Source organism: Alligator mississippiensis, chromosome 5 (genome assembly GCF_030867095.1).
Source record: "Alligator mississippiensis isolate rAllMis1 chromosome 5, rAllMis1, whole genome shotgun sequence".
NCBI classification, from domain to species: domain Eukaryota; kingdom Metazoa; phylum Chordata; order Crocodylia; family Alligatoridae; genus Alligator; species Alligator mississippiensis.
Window position 1 is genome coordinate 98,836,404 of NC_081828.1, and position 22,940 is coordinate 98,859,343.

Below are 22,940 nucleotides of genomic sequence, written 5' to 3' on the forward strand. Positions count from 1 at the left end.
GCCTGACAGTCAAGTTTCCCTTTCCCAAAGTAGCCTTCAAATCTGGGAGCGCAGGAATTTGAAATTAATAAACCCCTTTCCTGCTCAGAGACTGACAAGCTGTGGAGATTTTGGCAGAGCACCCAGCCCCCTGGCCACCACAAATAGGGGTCAATACAGCTCCTCCCCAGCACCTGACAACCCTCCACTCCCACTGTCTACCCCAAATAAGCCCAGGAGACATTGCCCACTGTCTGTAGCAGAAAAGACAAACTGGCACAGATGCTTTGCTTCCCTGCTCATGTGGACTGTGATTGTTGTTTGAGCAGTAGAGTCCTGGCTACAGTCCAGAGCAGCCCTTTGCTCTGCATGTTTTGGGAGGGTGTTGAGGAACTGTGCAGTTTGGCACACCTGGAGGACTCGCCCACCACTAGGCCTGGCATGCTCTGTGTCCACATGTAACACCGAACCAGCTCACAGAGGACCAGCTCAAATAGTAATCAATTTTTCCTGGCATGCTTTTTAAAAGTTCCAGGATGCTTAAACCTGTCTTTAGTGGTCTGCACAGCTAGGTTCTTAAGGTGCCTCCAGACAAGCGTGCACGTGCGTCTTGTAGTGTCTCAAAGCCCTTTCAGATGCTGCAAGAGGCACATGTAGGAACGGGAAAAGTTCCCCGCGCTGCGAATTTGCAGTGCAGGGGCAAAATTAGACGGGTCAAAAAAAAACACAGTGAAAAAAAGTGGGGCAGGGCACGGTCCCGGACTGTGCCCTGATGCAACCTGAGGCTGGGTCCTCCACAGAGATGCTCTGGTAGTAGCCAGAGCGTCTCTATGGCTGGCCCTCACCCTGGTGCAGAAGCATGCTGCCTGCCTATGCAGGGCAGGTAGTGTGCCAGCTGCAGGGAACTGGACCAGGCTCCAGTGTTGGTAAGTGGCGGGGGGAGAGGAAGAGTAAGGAGGGGACCATGGGAGGAACCCCCACCAGCCCTACCTGCTTCCCCAGCACCCCAGATCACTGCCCTGCCCAGTCCCTCCCACCTGCCCCCTGAGCCCCTGATCCCTGACCCACCTGGCCCCATCCCCCATCTGCCACCCGAGCCCCCCATGGCTGCCCCTCTGGGCCCCAGCATCCCCACAATTAAAACAAAGAGAAAACCCTGCATTCACCGGCATTAGCAGCTGCCATCGGAGTCACTGCCCCCACGCCCCCGCACAGTGCGGGTCCGGGTGACAGCCCCTGCTGCATCCTGCTGCCCAGTGCTGTGGGGGGCAGCTCTTCCAGGAGGCCCTGAGCCCCACAGCTCCTCCTACTGCCGGTGAGTAGAGGCTTTTTTAATTTTTAAGTCCTGGAGGCTGGGGTGGGGGGGCAGCAATTGGGTGGCTGGGAGTGGAAGCAGGGGATGGGGCTGAGTGGGGCAGCCATTGAGGGGTTTCGGGGAGTGGGCAGGGGGCGGGGCTGGGTGGGGCAGCCATCGGGGGGTCTGCAGGAGCTGGTGGGGGATTGGGCCAGGCGGGGCAGCAGTCTGGGGGCTGGGAGAGCAAGTGGGGGTGGTGTATGTGCGCCCTGCAGGGGTGGTGGTAGCGCCTGCAGGGGCTGTGGCCCCTCAGGGGGGGAGGGGCAGCAAAACATATAGGTATTTAGAATTCATTTTATTAGGCTTCCAAACTGCTTTAACACTGTAGGTATATCAATAAAACATTGCCCAACTGATCACGCTCTATATAGATAGTGGTCTTTTGTTTTAATTGTGGAGGAACATGGATTTTGGGGTATTTTACAGCGTGACTTTGGGATTTTTTATCAGGGATTTTTCAGTTTTCAAATAGGGAACACCAGAATTCATCACGGAACCTAGTGGCAGGACCCTGCCTGCTCACAGCTGGCACCTTGGACCCAACTGGAGGTGGCTGGCTGACCTCCTGGCCAATTGGGGCCAGGAGGACATGTTTTGACAGTTCAAAGCAGGCCACCACACCCGGAACATCTTCCAGGTGATAGCTGTCCAGATGGCCAGGCAGGGGATACACATGGCAGTAGTGCCGCACAAAGGCCAACTTTGCAGCCACAGACCACTGGCAGCTGCCCCAGAGGGGCAAATGCCTCTACTGGCTGTGCAGTCCGCATCCAGGTCTGGCAGGTGTGCAGCAGGTCACATCCAGGCAGTAGCCCCCACTGCCAGATTGCTGCAGTGGGTAGAGGGTGCAGGGAACTGTCTGGGCTGTTTCAGCAGTCCAGCTGGCACAAGGGGTAGTGTCCCCAGGTACCAATTGGCTGGGCCCCAGAAGCTTCTGAGCAAGTAGCCCTGAGCTGCTTAACAGGGCAGCTTTTTATACTGCTGGGGCCAGCACAGGTTCTGGCCCTGGGTTCTAGCTTCACCTGGCTGCAGATCTAGGAGGAGCCAGGGAGGGTTGTTTTGCCCCAAGTGGCACAATTTGCCCCACACTGAAGTACGTGTCTGGGCACGTGCGCTGAGGCAAAAAGCCCTGGCTCAAATTTGCACCGCTTCTATTTGAGCTGCTGCAAGCACACATGTCTGCATGTGTGGACGTGCCCTTAGGATTTAAAGTTTATTTAGAATCTTCGAAGTGTTACATCTGTCCATACCCTTAGGGTTTCACATTCATTAGGCACTGAACAAACAGATTAATCTATTTGGTTTTATGTTTGTCCATAAATGACACAGCAACACATCTCTTTTAAGAAGGACCGTAGACATTTCAGATTACGAATAATTATTCATTACGATGAACTTGAATGCTTAAATGTATCATGTCTTGGTTCTTAGTCTTTCCTTGTGGCAATGTGGAACTATCTCTTACAAGTGTACTTTCTGTAGTCTCAAATTAAGGAAGAAAACAGAGCTTTTTTCATGAGAAACTGCTTTTTAAAAGAACACATTGTTTCAGTACCATGTTTTGATTAACTGTCCTGTCTATTTAATCAGGATAATATTCATCTAAAGAAAAAAGGGCGCACGTTGTTTCATAAACTAAAAAGAACTGTATTAAAAATTTCTAAAACACAACAGATATGTACCCTGCTTACAAACTCATTGCTGCCTATCATTTTCCAACAAAACATTGCAACCTTTAATTCACCTGATTCTCTTTTCAGATATCTTGAATGAACTCTTTCAGAGAGAGAACCGTGTACTACATTATTGGACCATGCGGAAAAGGCGACTTGACCAGTGTCAGCAGTATGTGGTCTTTGAAAGAAGTGCCAAACAGGTCAGGATTTTCTCTAAGACTACGCTAGAATATTATTTTTTCCTCATATTTCTTAAAGGCCATTTGGACATAAAGACTGGCTGTCGCAGGAACAAATAACACATGTGTAGTTACCAGGCCCTTAACAGTCAAGGTATAAGGTATAGCTAGGTACATCACTGCTTAGCCCTCATTCTTCTTTCAGTATAGTAGCATTACACTTATACTTTTAGTTATAGTTTGACTTACTACATTCCCGTCTCACCTGCCATACTTGTACTGCATTGCCAATAGATTTTTTTTTTTTACTAGTATGTGTTGTTGAAAAAATTAAACACATTAACTTGTGCCAATATAAATGGATCAAGGGAGTTATCTAACAGGCCAACTGGTTGTTTTCCCTGAGTATTAGAGGAAGTTTATCAAAATAGAAGATTACTTTTGAATTCTTCTGTAACAGTAAGCAAAGGGTCAGAAGAATCTTGGTGGTTTTGCATATGTTTGGTTTCACTGTTTGTCCTGCATTCCACTTCCTGTATTCGTGTGGATTTATGAGTGCCACATTGGGGAAAAAAAACATTTAATTTAAAAAACATTTTAAAAAAGACTACTAAACCACAGGGAAACTTCAAGGCAGAAATATTAACTGAAACTGTTAACTTTTTTTTAAAGTAACTAGAGGTTGCACTGAGGGTGTCAGCCATGCTACTTGGTAAAACAGGAACAGGTAGTTTTTGTTTATATAGAGCTCAGAAAACTACCTAAAAATGTCCCACAAGTAATCTTATCTTCCTGTGAATACAACTCTATGTAAGCAAAAGGGCTTCAGGCAGGATGGCTATTGTCTGTCCTTTAGTGCGGACAAGAAGCACCAACTTGATGACTAATGTAGAACAATGACAGTTACGACTAATATTTAAGTAGATGAAAATGAAATGGGTATGTGAAAATACTCAGTTTCCTAATCCCTGGACTGCTACACTTTTTTCCTCAGAATTATCTAGGCAGACTGGTTTTCCTCTGCAATGCTCGATGTACCAACATGTTTTTGTACAGCTGAATTCAAAGGGAAACAGTGACAGCAGTAATTTGAGTCACGTTAGAGTGAATCGTGATTCATGATGTTCAACATGAATCCCTCTTTAAAAAAACTCTTTTATCGGAGAAACAACCTACAAATTCAGCCTTGCTTGCTTTTATGTAGTGATCATTATGACAGAGACTGGCATATCAGAGAGCCTGTCAGCACTTCCTTTGAAGTGAACCATGTTTTTCCAAGCAGCTGACAATTCGGTTACTTCAAATCAAATTGACAATGCACACTGACAACCTGATTAGGAAAATATTTTTAAATTAATTTTGATTTGATTTGGGCAGGAATAAGGTACAGCCGGGTTTTGTGGACCTGTTTCTGCACTCCTATAGAACAAAGGGATTAATTGTTCCTGTAAATGTATAGATAAACTGGCAGGTATTTAAAATCTAAAAACTTATTTCATTAAAGAGCCAATAACATAACATCCAGTTTTCCCCGAGGTTTTTCATGTGTACTTCTGCATCTCCATAATGAAGTCTTCAGTGGTTATGTTTGGCTGTTTAGGCCAGAAGGGTAGAAAGTAAAATACCTGAATCATAAAAAAGTGACCTAGGTCTTGTCTAGAAATATGGGGGGAAGCTAAACTTAAGAAACACTGCAGCCAGAAGCAACATGACTTTCGATTATAGCCTGGTTATATAGTTGTAAAGGGAAGGCAGAGTGAAAGGCAGTGCCCTAATTTACAAGCCTGTGGTTGGGGAATGAGGAAGAGCTGAGGAAGATGAAAAAGTTCAGGTTTGGCTTTGGTGGCTTCAAATTGTTGGCTGGACTTCTAAAGCAGAAAAACACCTCTCATGAGAAAATCACTGCATTCTTTAAAGTGCTAGCTTCTGGGGGAAAGCTCTTTATCCATGTCATGATCACAGTAAGAAATAACATGGAGAGCTGTGAAAGGAAAGGTATGCTGGTGATGAGCATAGAGCTGTGTGGATATGTGCTTTCCATCAAGTTGAATGAAGAAAGCAAGGTGGTACAATCCAGTTTGTCTACTGTTTGGTGCATAAGGTCATGGTATAAGGTTGTGGGAAGAAGAAGCATAGTAGAAAGAAGAAGAGAGTATCCAGATTAAGGTGTGCAACCTCACCCCCCATCACTATTTTAAATATTGTCTCTGCAAAAGAGAGTGGCTGCTTTGCATGCCTTTTTTGTGCTGCAGTAGTAATTAATGGCCAGCAGAGTGAGGTAAAAGTATAGTAGAAGCCGTAAGATTAGTTTTCTTAACTTGAAGTCCCAAGCTTTGGGAGGAGTAGAAACTTTTTTCTGGTCTTATATCTTGAGTCTCTAGGTTAACAATCACTGCAGTATAGATTGGATTTTTTTTTTTTTTAATAAAGTGTATGGTAAAAGTTAACACCTTTCTAGACACAACCACAAATAATGATTGATAGAAGCAAGTGGGAAAGCTGTTTAGGGAGACTGCAAATTTTTTGTTGTGGGAATTTTCATAACCAGATATTATGAAATGGGCAAGAAAATTATAGGTAGAAAATTTTAAATTAATACATTTAATGCGCCCAAGAGCTTTCCATTTCTGCCTCATTTAAAGTTTTGTAAAGCTAAAGGCTGATGTACCTTAACTTTGATGAACATATTCCAGCTCCCTCGCAAAGTAAAATATAAATTGGTAGTTAGTCCACCACTAAACTAACTGTTTTACTTGAAATATTAGCTCTTTTTTCCTTAAATTAGTAAGGTAGTTTTGCTCCATAAACTTTATGGCCCAGTAGTAGATAACTGTGAAGTGTTTCCAATGAAATATAGGATTGGTAAAAGTGAAATACAGACCTATCTAGTACTTTTTATGTGACCATTCAATGTTTGAATAACAGTGATTTAGACAGGCTTTTGTTGGCAAAAGTATGTCACTCTCTTCTGCCCTCCACTGACTCTTGCTATATTTAGGCTCTGGAATGGATCCACGACAACGGAGAGTTCTATTTATCCACACATACCTCCACTGGTTCCAGTATCCAACACACTCAAGAGTTGTTGAAGGAACATGAAGAATTTCAGATCACTGCAAAGGTACACAAACAGCAATAGTAGGAGCCTGACAAGCTTTCCCATTACACATTGGTTTTCTTGGGTATGTGACCATTTAGGGTGAAATTTGGGAGGATGGGGAGCATAATAAACGTAAAAACATGGTAATAAAAGAAAAAAGCCTCATACAATCCCAGTTCTGTAAGAGTGGCAAACGTTCCAGGTGGAGTAGCTGTAAACTTACTGTGACAAGGTTGTCATGAGTTAGCATTCAGAAAGGCAAAGATCACTTCCTTTCAGCTTTGGTGTTACTTGGGTCTAGGCTTAATTACTGATAATCTGTTTTAATTTTTAGTCTATATTAAGATATTATACTAATGTTTATGTTCCAGCTGTGCTTCAAAATAGTAGATACTGTACAAATAAGATAACCCATAATTAAAGCTTTAAGTCTTTCAGGTCTAAGAAATGCAGGTTATTGAAATATTGTCAATACTTCTAGGCAATAGCAATTCTGTCTTGATTCTGTTTGGTGGTGCCAAAGATCTTGCACCATAGCTACAAATCTCATGCTAACCACAGTTAATTCCTGAATTAAACTCTGGAACCAATAAGCTGCAGGAGAGACTTGATTCCCTCGCAACCTATTGCTCCCCTATTAAATATTTGCACATGGTCTCCACCTCCCAGCTCTCTGTCGTTTGTGAAAGGGCCATGGGCTTTCAAACAGGTGACAAGGTAGGCAGCCTGAAGGAAGACATAGGTCAATCTCAGTTGGAAAGGGACATTGGGGCCTGGAGGAAGGGAAGAGATTGGTTAAAAGCCACTCAGCAATTCTCTCCCCACCCAAGGCCTAGTCTAGCTAAATGTTTGGTTTATGGTCAACTCCTGTTATATAGCTTCTTCCATGTAGCAAGCACCATCTTTGTTATATCCAGTGACAGTCAGTGTTTACCTTAGCGGGAGGTGGTGTCCTTCCTTTGTGTTTGTAGCAGATTTTCAGAAGGATGCGTTATTCTCTGTTTAGCCTTAGGTATACGATTTTATGATTATCAGAAGTGTTCAGGTAATAAAAATGAGTGTTCTTCAAAAAGAAACCAATCTTACATAAGTCAAATAGAGAGTTCTGAACTTACTGATAGCCACTGACAGGTCAGTCCTGGTACAACCTTGTAGTTTGTGAATGAATTGTTAAACTGGCTAAGAATGTTTTAGTTGCGCTTCCAGATTTTCTTTTTGTAGTGGTCTACTCTTAATTTTTTGACTGAAAGTGGTGATGGGGGAGACTGCTTGAAGCCTGATTCGGTTCTTTAAAATCCTCAGAGAGCTTGTGCTTTTGTAGTAATAGTATTCTCACATATGGATGACTCCTGCTCAGCCTCCAAACTGTTCAGAAATACTTGAGAGAGATTTGGAGACGGCAACAATTGCTCCTTGCTTATGAGTGAAGTCCTTTATATAAAAAGTGTATATACTTACATTGTTGTCAAAGAAAAGCTTAGGGAAGCAAAGAAAGCTTAGGAACGCTTTTTGTGAGTGTTATTTGTGCTCACCCATTTGCTTTTCCCTCCCCTTTGCTCCCTGACATTTTTAAGTAAAAACTAAATCTAACCCTACTGCTTTTCCATTAAGTGTATCAGCAAGTATCAGATCTTTTTGGTAGCCAAAAAGGTGCTCCTACACTTGCTCTGAGGAAAAAGCAGAAAAATAACTTTTTACCTATGCTTCTGCACACTGGAGCTGCTTACCTTGCAGAAGAACTTCTCCATTAGGTAGTACAATGAAGAGGAAATAACTGTGTTCCTTCAAGTAGTTGCTTGGATGGTCATGGACCTGTGCCTTCCGTGGTGAGTCCTTTCATGTCTGCTTGACGGGATTTACAGCATTTTGGTTGAAAACTACCTGCATTATACAGAGTATCCCTCTTAATTTGTGAGATCTGGCTTTGACATTTTTCCCGTAACCTTGTGGCTGCTGTCACATTTCAGGGCAACACACTGCAGTGGATTTTGGGGAAGCAGCACCTTATGTCTTTCAGCATGGTAGAGAGATTTCAGTTGAGTGTAATGCCTTCATCGACCAAATCTGTTAACATTGTTGGTGTCTGTGGATATGAAGGCAAAGCTATTATTGTCTTAATTACTCTTTGGAAGAGTTTGCAGCAAGCATTATTTTAAAGTAAGACCTTTTATGTTTCATTATGTAGCTTTGTGACCAACCTTATTTTAATGGATCTGTAATACTTTAAAAGCCATGAGAGGCTTTATTTGCAGTTCATCCCTTACCAACAAGCTGCTGTAATATCCAACATGGCTTTTTAACAACTTTCACTTACAAATTCCTCTTAAAAGGGACCTGATGAGAATATTTTTTTGTCACCTAGAAGCAGTGGGAGTTCATGGTTAGAGAATTTCCTAATTCTGCAAATTGTTATTTGAGTATCTCCTTTTTGTGACTGTTTCTGAAAAGAGTGATTTTTGGAGACTAATAATACACAGATTTTTTATTTGGAAACTTGTTTTAAATATCTGACTTTGCAGGGCACACTACACTCCACATTCAGTGTTTTGCTGAGAATTCTGTCTGTCTGCAAGTTGAGTTTTTCTAAAGCTGTTGCTGTTTAAGTAGTAAAGAGGCAGGGGGCTCTCTCTGCCCTTCTGTTCTTGAAAGAGAAAAAGGATCTGCTTGGTTTTTTTTGGTTTTTTTTTTATAGGCTAGCCAATTGCTTCCATCATTTCTATACCTATCATTACTGATAGATTATGCTAAACAAGCCCTCTTGTTACAGGTATTTGGCAGTAATTTCTCAGTGTTTTCCTGTTTTTTCACAGCAAACCAAAGAGAGAGTAAAGTTGTTGATACAGCTGGCTGATGGCTTTTGTGAAAAGGGGCATGCCCATGCAGCAGAGATTAAAAAATGTGTCACTGCAGTGGATAAGAGATACAGAGACTTCTCTCTGCGCATGGAGAAATATAGGACATGTTTAGAGAAAGCTCTGGGGATTTCTTCAGATTCCAATAAATCGGTAGGTGAGATTTCAGCATACGCTAGTGGAAGAACAAGCAGTACCTTGCAGCTAATTGCATGGGCCATTGCTTTTTCTGTTTTCCTTCCTGCATCATTTCTCCTTTTCTTCTTTAACACAGAGCAAAAGCCTGCAGCTGGATATAATCCCAGCCAGTGTTCCTGGATCAGAGGTGAAATTACGAGATGCTGCTCATGAGCTTAATGAAGAAAAACGAAAATCTGCCCGCAGGAAAGAGTAATGCAGTCTTTACAGATGCAGATGAATAAATAGATTGTGATAGGGAAGTAACTGTTATAGCATGGCTTAAAGTGGTATATTTCCCAGAGTAGAGTTTCTATAGACGTGCACAGATTGTTGCCTTCTTCCTGTTTTGGTTTTTGAACACCAGGGTTTGGGGAACATCAAGCCAACACTTCAGGTTCAAAAAATAAATGTTAAAGTGGAAAAACAAATGTGTGAGGGTAGGGGAGAAATTATAGGAAAAAGCACTCTCAAGAAGGACTAACACTTAGTAATCAATACATCTTATTAAAAAGTGGATTCTATTTTATTCATGGCAACGGTGGTTGAACTTAATTTCTTACCTATTGAGTTGTAACCACGCGCTTCTGCAAGGAATTTTTTCTTCTCGGTATAGTTATTGTCAAAATCTAGCCCTGGCAAGGCTCATTGCTGGCATTTAATAGAAGACTACAGTCTTTCCCTGCTTTCCCTCATCCCCAAAATATTTCCTGATCTCTTTTAAGCTCTCATGTAATGAACTTTTCCCAGCATTAAAAGAAAAACAAGGGGGGGAGCATTTTCTTGTTTATGTAATGGCACTGTAGTTGTCATGAAACAAGCTTGGATCTAATTGTTCGTTTTGTTATCTATCTTAAGGTTCATTATGGCTGAGCTAATTCAAACAGAAAAAGCTTATGTAAGAGATCTTCGGGAATGCATGGATGTAAGTCTATATTTTATTGGTCAAGGATTCTTTATGAATAACTTTCTAATTAAGAATGTCTGTAACAACCCAAGTACTGTCCCTTTGACAGGATCAAATCCTACACTAATTTGTGACCTGCTATTTTGTCAAAAGCAGTTGAACTGTAACAGGAGTTAGCAACTTCAGGATTTAGCCGATAATTTCAGTACGGAAATCTGTTTGGCCAATACAGTACTATCTTAATGTACTAAGAACTGACTGTCCACTTGTGTTGTTTTTTGTATTTGTTTGTGCTTTTGTTACCAGCACAGATGAGCCAGTGTTAATTCTTTCATTGTATTTATCACATGTTCTGCAACAGGCTGACTTTGTCTTTGAATAGAAATTCAGAGAGGTTCCATGGAAATTGCCCAGTAATGGTTACATCTGAGCAAGCAATGCTGAGCACTTGCTGTTACACAAAATGTAAACTTCTGGATTCCCAGCCAGACCTTGGTATACTACCCTGAAGCATTGTCTGCTGTCAGGAAGATTGCACACTGTAAAAGATTACTTCTCAGCCAATAGGTCTGAATATCGGTTTCAAAACTCAGATGCTGAAAATAAGAGCATATGAGTGTTTGTTTAAAAAAAGATCAGACTAGTGCTCTTTGGAAACTTCGTATCTTTTTAATGTACCTTTTTCCTTCTGGCCAGACATATCTGTGGGAAATGACAAGTGGTGTTGAAGAGATCCCACCTGGGATTTTAAACAAAGAACACATTATCTTCGGAAACATGCAGGAGATCTACGAGTTCCATAATAAGTGAGTGACTTATCTTCCATTCCCATACTACTAGTAATGCCAAATGATAATTTGAGGAATTTCCTAATCAAAACATTGTGTTTATAAGAATGAAATAATGTGGCCATTTTACCACAAAAATATCTGAAAACTCCCCCCCCCCCCAAAGAAATTTACCTGCTTCACTAAATGTCTCTCTCCTTTTTGAAACCACCTCATCTAGTTCAGAAATCTATCTTGCACCTTTTAAGAAGCAAATAAAGCTTGAGACAAATTTTAAATTGGCCATTTCCCTGAGAGGGAAAGAGAGGGGAGGAGGAGACACAGGTGGTTAATTGTCTTTGTAAAGGCTGTGGTTTGGCAGAATCCTTCCTGTTAGTTTGTCTGTAGGCCTCATTTTTGGCCTTATTGTAGAGGCTGCTGAGAAAGATGGTTCCTTTTCTTTCTTGGTGTCTTGGACCTTTCTTGGTGTCTTGAGAGATGGCTACCAAGGGGTGTGATTAATAATGTGTAGTTTTATGAGGTTGTTAATAATCTTCTGGACTCATCCTATGAATTACTGGAAGAAAGGTTATTGGTAACAAATGAGAATGATGGCAAGGGATGCCATTGGTGAGGAATTTGCATGCTGATTTTGCTGTTTGCCCAACTTGCTACCCTTTAGTGAGATAATAAATACTGTGGGTATATTTTAACAAGTAATTTTTAAAAAACCCTTTCACTTTCAGACCTCCTTCTACTTATTTTATTATTCTTAGGATTTTATAAAAGTTAAACCATTTCTAAGCTTTAGATGAAAGGACTGAGTTAACCTGTTTCTGAAAAAAATGTCAGCAATTATTGAGTCTTATTCAGTGAACAAATAATCTGTCAGTCAGAACATCTGGTAGAATAGGATTTATATGGTCTGTGTGAAGCTTTGGGTTCTCGTTCAGTTCGGAGGAGATTCAGCGGCCAACTCTCCGAATCAAATTGGGAGACCAATAAAAAGTCTGAATCAATTCGAAGCTCTCCAAATTGATTTGAAAGAGATTCAGAGATTCAGGCAGTCCCTGCTCACTGCCACAGGGAGCTGGACCCGGATTCCATACCAGCAAGGGGGGGGGGGGGAAGGGGAGGGGCAGCTGGAGGAGGAGGGAGGGGACTGTAGGGGGGACCCTTACCAGGCCCCATCCCCTGCCTGCTCCCCCCGCCTCCCTGATCACCCCATGACCCCCGCCCACTCTCCCAGCTCTGTCAATGGCTGTCCTGCCTGGCCCCAACATCCTGGCTCTTCAAAAAAAACAAGAAAAAACCCAGGATGCTGGGGCCAGGCAGGACAGCCATTGACAGGGCTGGGATAGTGGACAGGGGGTGGGGCCTGTTAGGTTCAGCTGATTCGGCGGCAGACAAATCTTCAAATCAGATTCGGCTGAATTGATTCAGGACAGTGATTCAAATTACCAAATCGAATCACAGTCTCCTGAATCAGCCGACTCTGAATCTGAATCCCAAAGCAAATACTAGCCGCTTCACACAGGCCTAGTATTTATCAGCTACATAAAAAATTAGAGTTTTAAGAGATGGGAGATTTTAGGGTTTTAGTATCTCAGATTCTCATTCCTTTAATATCCAAATAAATTATCTGACCCTGCCATTCAAATAAATTTCTGTATGTGTTAGGTGCCCTAATATTATTCCATGGGCTTTTTTATCTTTTAATCTTTTCTTTTCTTCTACGTATAGTATATTCCTAAAGGAGCTGGAGAAATATGAACAGTTACCAGAAGATGTTGGGCACTGCTTTGTCACTTGGGTAATGAAATTGTGTTTGTGGCTAAAAGTAACAAGTAAAATCAAGATGGAAAGGATAGTGGAGTCTTTTATCTCCTGTAACCAGTTTATTCAGGGCTGAATTTGTATAAATTCACACTTTCTTTCATCATGGAATAAATAAACTATAGATTATACTGCAAAATCTTGACCTTCAAATACTAGTGGGTGGATCTAGGATTGTGGAAAGGGGGCAGTGGAGATGGTGTTCTACATCATCACACGTGTAACGCAACACTTTTCTCTACTTAAAATAAAACCTAGAAGCTTTACTAATATGCTAGGGGACTAGCATTATTCTGTTTAGGATTAAACATTATTCAGTTCAGGATTAAAGCAAAAATAAATATAACCTTATTGGAATGTGCATTAATTTGCTATATCATATGTTATGTATAAAAACACAATTAACTAGGCAGAAATATTCAAAATATGTTGTTTCATTAGTCCTGTAATTATTAGTGTTCATTTATTAAGTGTATATCACTTTCAGATTCATAAACAAAATCAAGCCTTTTTGAGCACCTTGACAGTGCATTCAGTGCTTCACTGAAAGTTAATTCTATGCCTGAGTTAGAGCTAAAAACAGTTTGCAGAGCTGCTACATTATCAGAGCAGCTGACAGCAGAATTGCAGAAGAAAGGCTAGTTTGATTAGTGGAACCATTAAAGACCATTAAAAAGCAGACAGGGTTGTTAACACTTGTGGAATGAAGAATTTAAAAGGAATCAGGGTGATTTATAAACAGCCATGAATTCAACTGACTCCCTCCCTGCTGCCTGAATGTAAGCGCTGCCACTGCCAGGCATCTGGTTTTAAACTCTAGATGGAACAGGAATGAGAGGGGGTGCAACTGCACTGCTACATTTCCACCCGCCCTGCATCCACCCCTGTTAAGCTCCCAAAGAAGCTCACATGAATCATGTACCTGTGTCTTCAGGTAGAATGCAGATCACTGCATTTATTTTCTGCCTTAGAAATCAGTGTCTTGCTTTTCAGTGTTTGGATCATAACTTTATCTGTTGCATGTTCTCTTGCTGCTGATTTGAATAGGAAAATCTGCAGTAACTTGGGCAGAGGAAATGCTTTTTAATAAACTATTTGAATTTGTGTGTTTGTTTATGCAGGCAGACAAGTTCCAAATGTATGTTACATATTGTAAAAATAAGCCAGATTCCACTCAGCTGATACTGGAACATGCAGGAGCATATTTTGATGTGAGTACCAGACTACTTGTACCCAAAAGAAAAATTTGGATGGGTTGTTTTAATTGTGCACCTCTAATTACTTTGTTCAGTCCCTAACATGAAAATTGGGCAGGAACATCAAATGAGTTTTCAGTAATTGACAGTGATTTAGAACAACCTCAATTAAATTGAATGTGTTTTAGAATGTTTCCTGTGTTTATAGTGTTAGATTGCTATAATGTTCTCCTAAACCCATTAACATTTAGTATTAGAAAGACACTAACACATCAAAGGAATTAGAAACCTAGTAACAATTGGGTATCTAGTGAAAATGCAACCAGATTTGATCACTTAAAACTGAGACATACATCCACAGTTTCCAGAGGCAGATGCTGCATATTTTTGCAGTAGTATATTTTGGTTAAGTTTCACTGAATTGAATGAAGACTAAAATCATTTACAGGGCTGGAAAGAAGTAGCTGCTCCGTCTAGAAGCATGAAAATTCTAAATTAAAACTTGTCGGGACCGAGGGTTGGTCTGAGGCTATGGCCAGTAGCCCGGACCGTCAGGTGGGGTTTTTCCACGACAGAGTAGAGTTAGGCACGGAAGCGTATTGGTTTTATAAAGAAAGCTTTTCTTACACTGCCGATGGTCACAGTGCAGGAAGGAAACTTGCTTGAGTTGCAGTTGCACACAAACAAACACAAATGAGATCTCTTCCGAACCGCACTGAACTGAGATGAGTCGTCGATATACGACTCCACGAGCGCTTCACATGGGGGATACGTCAAATTCACACTATGACGGGGAGTGGCTAAGAGCTGATCAGGTCTCTCTGTCCTCCTCCAAGACACACACGGAGTTTGCTAGGCTCCACAGCGCGCTCAGAGTTCCCCACGAGATGGTTGTGGAGTCCTCCAACTTGGGCAGAAACTGCTCTAACCTTTTGTACGGCTAGCGAGCCAATTGCTAGCCGCCACGTAGGAATAATTTAGAATCAGCCAATAATGGGGTACGAATTTGCATGTGTGTGGCGGGAACTCTTTGCACCGGGGTTTTCTCTCTACAGCTGAGAAATCCACCATGCAAAGAAAGCTCCATGTGGCGGGAAAATTCCAATGTGCCGAGGCACTAAAAATCATTGGGTTATGACAAAACTAACTTGCTTTTCCAGGTACATGTACTATTGAAACCTGCTAATCTGACTACAGAGAACATTTTCATGTAACAATTACTGGGCTTCCTCTGATGTCTGGTCCCAGACAAGGGCTGGTATGCACAGGTGTTTTAGAACTTTGAGGAACTGTACTTTACTGAAGAGCCTCATCATGAGCTACACTAGAAAACTAAATGCACTTGTTGGAAGTGTTTTAAATTAAGGATCATGTTTGCTTAAGAACCAGTTACAGTGCTTCCCCCAAATAGATATGCTAAGGCACTGCTAATTGTACGTTAGCAAAATAGCTATGAGGAACAATTGTGAAAAAAGAGATTAAATTAATCTCATTTAAAAAAAAAAAAAAAAAGATCTTCACACCTGTCTGGATGTAATGACAAATGGTTTTCCATAATATAAGTAACATTATTGTCTTTTAAAGATAAAATCTGTTGGGACTTAAATATACTGCATTTTAATACTCAATGTAAGCCTGTATAGAAGGAAAAAATACTAAAAAACTAACACAGACATGAGAAGGTGTGGGTACACAGACAAATGATTAAATGCACTGCCTACATTACAACATGTATATGTAGGTATTTACACATTGTAATGACTTGCATATAATGGGGATAGTTCTTGCACCTTAGAAGCCTCAAAGTAAATATTCTTAGAATCAGCATGTTACCTTCTATGTTTTGCAGAAACATGGGGTTTCAATTTAAAGGTGAAAATATACTTAATGCCATATTTAGTGCAGAGCCTATGCTTAGTCTGTGTCTGTGTTATGGTCATGATTTTACATCTCATGTGTGCAGTGGAGAATTTGCTACTTAAAATAAGTAGAAGTATACCGTGGGTGTAAATGATAATTTAACTGTTTCAAACTGACAAAAGCCACATTATTACTGTTTGAAGCTCTTAATTAGCCTGTCTTTATATTGTATCCTCTGGTCTAATGGAGGAAATTGCTTTTCATGTAAATACTTAAAATCTCCCACACTGTTGTTGAGCTCTTTCCCTTCCATTAGTTAGTAAATGATACTTTGTGCTCTGTGTGATGACATAGCAGCAGCACTAAGAATTTTTTTTTCCCCTAATTGGCAGTGTGGGTGGTTACTTGTACCATATCAACACACCCAGAAGCATTTCACTTACTCCCCCAAACTGACTCGGGAACTAGATACCACAGTTAATCTTTTCAGCTGAAGTTTTCTCTCTTGCTTTGGCTATTCAAATGTAGATCTTTTATTTAAAAAAAAAACAACCAAAAAACTTGGCAGATGGCCAGGGAGGTAAAAGAATGTTGGTCTTGGAGATAAGTGGAGAGATCCAAACAACATTTGCCGTGGCATGAAAATTTTGCCACTTCCCCTTTTTCTTGCTTCTTATTTGAAGCTGAAGGGATAAAGCCTAACACTTGTAGCTAAAGGCATCTTTACATGTGCTTCGGGTGTGAGGGGTTTCCATTAGAGTGGTTCCCTGGATACCGACAGCATCTCATTCAGTGAGTATTCAGTGTCCTGTATTCAGTGTCCTGCACTTCAAACTGGTGGGGGGGGGGTGCTTTAACTAAAGCTTGTTCAACAAGTGTTAAAGCATTTGTCACTTGTTAAAGCACCCCCACTGCCTTTTTGAAGTGCAGGAACACTGAATTTGTCTGATGCTGAGGCTGTTGGAATGTGCTAATTAGCACACTGCAGCAGACTTGAATAATTGAGTCTGCTCTGACACGGGCTATTTAGCACACGTCAGAGCGGGCATCAGTCATATGTATAGGTGCCCTAAATGACTATCAGTTTTCAGTCTACATGACGCTAATGTTCTTGCATGTTTAACACAGGAGATACAACAGCGGCATGGATTGGCAAACTCTATCTCCTCTTACCTTATCAAACCTGTACAGAGAATAACAAAATATCAGCTTCTCTTAAAGGTATGTATTATTTTCAAGTTCTGAAGTGTGCAATGTTGCAGTTCCTTAGTAGGTTAAACTGCCAATGCAGTCAGTATTTGGCATTCAAAAATGTAGCTATTTATGTATGATAATGAAGCTTTTTAATGAGCCTCAGGATTTTCTAGAATTTGTCAAAGAAACTAATGAAAAATGGAATTAACTGTTAAAAATGCTCAATTTCCAAGGCAAATGCTAAATCGGTTCACAGTGTACATGCCCTACATTTTCTTCTGCTTGATGAGAAAATATTTTCCTGAATTTCCCAAGTAAAAAAAGATTAACATACTTTTATTCCGTAAGTCTGTGTGTGTGCCAGGACCGTAGTAACTAGACCTGTGTGGAGCGTCTAGTATTCACTTCGGACTCAGCCAATTTGGGGGACAGTGATTCGATTCAGTGAGTCAAATCACTGACCTGAATCGATTCAGCTGAATCTGATTCGGAGATTTGGCTCCCCACCCACTCTCCCAGCCTCTTCAATGGCTGTCCTGCCCTGGCCCAGCATCCCGGCTCTTTAAAAAAATTAATAAAAAAGGTGCGCACTCGCAGCTGGCTCCTGCCAGGTGGGAAGGGTGATCGCCGCTGCCCCCCCACTGCCCCATACTGCATGGGGGGCTCTGCCACGAGCCCCCATCCCCCAACTACTCTTCCATCCCCTGCTCCCGACTCTTTAAGCAAACAAAAAAAAAGGCCTGCACTCACTGGCTCCTGCTAGGCAGAAGGGGTGATCCCCAGGGTCCCACGCTGCGTGGGGGACTCTGCCACGAGCCCCAAAAAGCTCCAATGGCCGCTGCAGCAGCTGGTGACTGGGGCTTTTTTTGTTTTGTTTTAAGAACTGGGAGCTGGGGCCTGGCAGGGCAGCCATAGATGGGGTGAGAGAGCGATTGGGGGGGGGGAGCAGGCAGCAGACGAGGCCTGGTGGGGGTCCCCCTTTGGTTTCCCCCCTACTCCAGCCCCGCCCCCCCCACCCCCCCCGCCCCCTACTTACCAGCACAGAGTCTGATTCTAGCTCTCTGCTGGCAACTGCCTGAATCTCCAAAGCTCTCTGAATCTTTTCCAGATCGATTCAGACTTTTTTACTGGTCTCCCGATTTGATTCAGAGATTCGGCTGCCCAGTCGGGCCAAATCTCCTCTGAATCGAATCGGCACCCAAAGCTTTGCACAGCCCTAGTAGTAGTAGTAACTGCTGGAATTTTGAAAGCCTTTAGTTATATTATTATTATTAAAATTTTATAGCAAGAATATCTGGAAAACCACTGGCCTGTGGATCTTGTTTGTAATGCATATAATTTTCAGGTAAACGTGCAAATGTGCAATAAGGCACTTTTACAAGCCCCCACTCATAGTGGCATCCTGCAGCCAGCTACTTGTAATTGAAAAGTATGGAGCATTAAGGAGACTGAAGAGGGAAAAAGATTTAATTTATTTAGGGGAGCAGGGGAAAATGAAACTTTGTGATAGCCTTAAATATTGATGGCATGAGGAGGCACTGAAATGTAGATTATGCTTAAACTACATGTTTAATTATGAGTCCAAAAGCAAGTGCTGTATCCACTTGAGATTTGCTGGTGCTAAAGCAGGTCAAACTGTTCTCATGATATTTTACTTCTAAAGGGCAGAAAACTGAAAATAAGCTGCCGCTCTCTGTCCTCTTTACCTTGGTTGTTTTCAAAGTGTCAATTTTGACTGCATGTGAATGAGAATTAGAAAATCAGTCTCTTCCAATATTGGAAGACCCTAGTAATAGGATTAGATTATAGTTTTCATAATCCCAGACCCTTCTCTGTGCCTGAAATTGGAACGAGAGATAAATCTGTGGCAGGTTTGGTTTACATCCAGATCTCATGTACAAGAGTTGATTTATGTAAATAATTGTGCCTGAGGAACACTAGGAAATACAGGGGCAACTAATTCTAAGGACTATATCCACCTGAAGACCAAATTTGGGGGGTTTTTTGTTTCCTGTATTTGGGGGGTTTTTGTGTGTGAATTTTTGTTTTGAGGTGGTTTTTTTCTCTCCACCACTCCCAGCTGGTTGATTGAAATGCTGACTTGTCCCTTCCTTGTTAGTGTTCTTTCATACTAGTGAAGCTTAAGACAAGGCCTTTTAATACACTTTTTCTATTGCTGCCTCGTGAAGGATCTAAACAATTTCTAAAGCAGGGTTCTCAACCTTTGGTACCTTACATACCCCTTGCCAATCAACGCAGCAAAAGCAAAATCAGAAGTCCCACCATGACACTTCCAGTTTTGCTGCCACAAGCCGAGTCCCACTTTTTTCACCACGGCCCGGGGCAAAGCAGCCTGCATGGGGCCTCCTTCCCTATCTCCCAGCACACTGACGCTAGGGAGTGAAAGCCCCGACACACCAGACATGGCCAGAGGGGTGGCGGCCAGAACTTCCGGCCCAAGCAGGTAAAAACCAAAGCGTGGCACCCACGTACCCCCTGCCCGTGTCTCACGTACCCCCAGGGGTATATGTACCATGCATTGAGAAACACTGGTCTAAAGGAAAGATATTGACCTGCAAGACATGAAAAAAACTCAATTAAATGCAACCAGGAAAAAGAAAAGGATTAAAAATTTGATGACAATTAAAACAGTTAATTTCAGAGACCTGGGTCAAGTTATCTCCTTCAGGAGCCCATGCTCAAAGCTCTTGAAGCCTCTTTGTATATAGCACTTTTAACATTGACTTTTGAAGACCCTTTGCTTTAGTTGAGGTGTTCTCAAACTTTTTGGACTCCAGTCACCCTTTGAAAATGCCAGGTCTTAACTTTAGCTTGTGGGTTGTTTTTTTAACAAGGGAAAAATAACAAAGCAATTCTTCAAGCAAGAACTCAGACCACAACAGATCAGAACGTTTTTGACAGTGAATTCATGTTTCAAATCTCTGAGTTGTTTTTTGAATCATGTGCTAATATTGCATGGGACCCTGAAAAGGATCTTGCAGCATCCTAACAGCCCCCTAGTTAAGAATCACTGCTTTAGTTTCTTCTGCTCATTATATCAACCTTTTAAAAATAAAGTAACAAATGTAGAAAAGGGGTTATTAGGAACATTAGCTGCTCCTTTTAAAATGAAAAGAGAACTTTGAGCAACCTGCTGGACTAAATGTTGAAGATCTTTTTGTTGTGTGGGCATGTGTGCCACCTCCAGCTACCTAAAGGTGGATTTTCTTTCTATATTGTATAGTGTCATACCCATGTGCCAGTGAATTTCCTCCTTGGGATACACTAAGGGGGGCTCATACAGTGTCATGCTGAAGTTTAAGACTGCATGGGGCCAAAATGCTTGCTCTTAAATTCCAGAGTAGGATAATGAGTGACACAATTATTTAAGTGTATCTCTTTAATCTGTGTATCAGTGGCTACCTATACACTATCACATATCACTTTGCCTGGAAGATAGACGAAAGTGTCCTAAAATAGAATAGACCACTGTACTGAATTTATAAAATTAACCATCTAATTACTTTATCCAAGGGAAAACTTCTCTTTTTACTTGCAGTCTTAAAGACTGATTTTAATATCTGGACTAATTACATAGAAATTCATGGGTGGATAATAAATAAAGTGGAATTTCCTGCTGCTTGTTCAGAGGCTAGTTGTGTGAGGTACTGACTATACTACATTAGCAGTGTAACTTTTTGAGGCATTGAAGGCATGTGACATCTGTCAGGGATGGGCCATTGGAGAAGGCCTTGCTCCGAGGACTTTCATTTCTACAGTGACATAATGGAAAATCAAAGTTATGGTAATTCTGCCTTGTTGGGTTTTTCAGGAGCTACTCACCTGCTGTGAAGAAGGTAAAGGTGAGATTAAAGACGGCCTAGAAGTGATGCTTAGTGTGCCAAAACGAGCCAATGATGCTATGCACCTCAGCATGCTGGAAGGTAAGGTTGAAACTTTCCTTTTTCACTTGTTCAGTGTTTACTTGTATCCATTTTGTAACTAAGTATTCAAACTACCTGAGGTTCAAAAGATCTGAGGAAATGTGGCTATTCCCTTACAATTGCTTTGAGTTTTTAAGCAGAGTTTATGGGCTCTGATTTTAGGGTATATATATATTTTTGGCTGGGAGAAGCTGACTATTTAAAGTATAAACAAACAGATCAAAAGTATAACAATCTGGTTGTTTTAAGAATTGTTAGTCTGTCCCAACATTTTTATCCCTGTCAGTTTACATACCAAAAAAAAGTTTTCGGATAATATGTATGTGTCATTTTTACTTTAAGGAATAAAAGTGAACATACAGTCAGGTAAATAACCCCCACTATATTTCTCATCCAAAATCCTTAACGTCTTTGTGTGAAGAAAGTTGAGAGTAGAGTATAAATCCATCAAAAGTTCTTTTGCTGATTTGTACATCAGGTAAATCTCCAGGAAGGGTCGTAGTTTTCACATTTGTATGCAGTCTGTTCCATAACACTAATCTTTTTTGAAAGCAATACATCTTTTGGCAGTGTAAGAACAACATAGGCCAATTAAGTTTGAGCCTTAGCCAGGAAAGCATGTACATGGGCAATATGGCAGGTGTTTGAAGCTGATTCTCACTGTTTTTATATACTTACAACCATGTTTCAACACAAATTCTTACGTGGCTTGTACATGATTGCATGTTGTGTAAAAAGTTCCTTTGATGCTTTTAATGGAATTTTACTGTTATGTTTTTCAGTTTAGCAGAGCAAATTGTCAGAGATAGGAGCCTGACCAAGTTAGGTGTAAATTGTAGATGAAGGATTGATTGCACATTTTTTGGCTTATTTGACTTTCTTCTCTATATGACTTGTGTGTGCAAACAGCATGTCTACATAAGACATTTACTGTGGAGTAGACTAAATAGCTCCACAGTAAAAGTCTTGGCATCTACATGTGCAGGGCTATTCTGCTGGAGTTAACTAATAAACTCCACAGCAGGGTAGTACTTGTAATACAAGTACTATCCTGCTGCAAAGTTTTTCACTCCAGAGCAGTGCACATATGGATGCTGGCTGGGGTATGAGGATGCTTTGCTGCGGGAGCTACCTGCTGGTTAACCCTACACTGAAGCACCCTCATGCCCTGGCCAGTCCCTCCGCAGCATATTAGGCCAGGTCAGAGCACCAACGGGCTAGCAGGCTGACCCCCCCAGCCCCTGTCAGCCGGGGCTGCTCAGACCCAGCTCAACATGCTGCAGTTCCTGGCACACATGTAAACGTGGTGCCTTGGAGCAATAGATTCTGGCACGATAAGTGCCAGAGTTTATTGTGTCACATTAGTATGTTCGTGTAGACATGCCCAGGGTGACGGATTAAGATAAGTCTTAATGGGTCTTATAAGGTCTTAATGGGTCCTAATGGGACTTATAAAATAGTCTGAATGGTTTAGGAGCATACCTTACCTTGACTGCCAGTCAGAGTTGTGATCTGAAGTTATTTAAGCACTTCAGGGACCTGCACATGCATGGTGTAGACAACCCTGAAAGGAGCTGGTCTGCAGGATTAGTCCTAGAGCCTTTATTAAACATGAAATATCTGCACAATTGCTGCTAAGAGTTTTTCATAGACACTCACCATTAAGAGTGACTCTATGGAATATTTTACTCTTATACCTAAGACAGTTTGTAACAAATCATCTGAAGGCTATGTGTAGCTGAGTCCTTCCATCTTAGATGAGTTTAATCAGTGAACACATTTCCTTTTTGTCTCGATGTTTTTAAATGAACCCTGTGATCTACCTTTTCTCTAACAATCTCTATAATATTGCCTTTAGCCATAAATTGTTTTTTATAACTGCTTAACAGAACATAAAGACAGCATTCAGTTTAAGATGC

The 22,940-nt window shown here is 41.4% G+C and overlaps 1 protein-coding gene across 5 annotated transcripts in view; it reads left to right on the plus strand.

Moving 5' to 3' along the window:
- TRIO (trio Rho guanine nucleotide exchange factor) overlaps window positions 1–22,940 on the plus strand; it is a 533,872-nt gene that overhangs the window by 377,985 nt on the left and 132,947 nt on the right. For all 5 annotated transcript variants that reach the window (XM_019483906.2, XM_006266316.4, XM_014593806.3 and 2 more), the window contains 10 exons: window positions 3,094–3,209; window positions 6,187–6,309; window positions 9,099–9,293; window positions 9,415–9,530; window positions 10,176–10,242; window positions 10,921–11,030; window positions 12,735–12,804; window positions 13,949–14,038; window positions 17,012–17,104; window positions 20,910–21,021. In XM_019483906.2, the coding sequence (XP_019339451.1) occupies window positions 3,094–3,209; window positions 6,187–6,309; window positions 9,099–9,293; window positions 9,415–9,530; window positions 10,176–10,242; window positions 10,921–11,030; window positions 12,735–12,804; window positions 13,949–14,038; window positions 17,012–17,104; window positions 20,910–21,021 (1,092 nt within the window). The remainder of the gene's footprint in view (window positions 1–3,093; window positions 3,210–6,186; window positions 6,310–9,098; window positions 9,294–9,414; window positions 9,531–10,175; window positions 10,243–10,920; window positions 11,031–12,734; window positions 12,805–13,948; window positions 14,039–17,011; window positions 17,105–20,909; window positions 21,022–22,940) is intronic.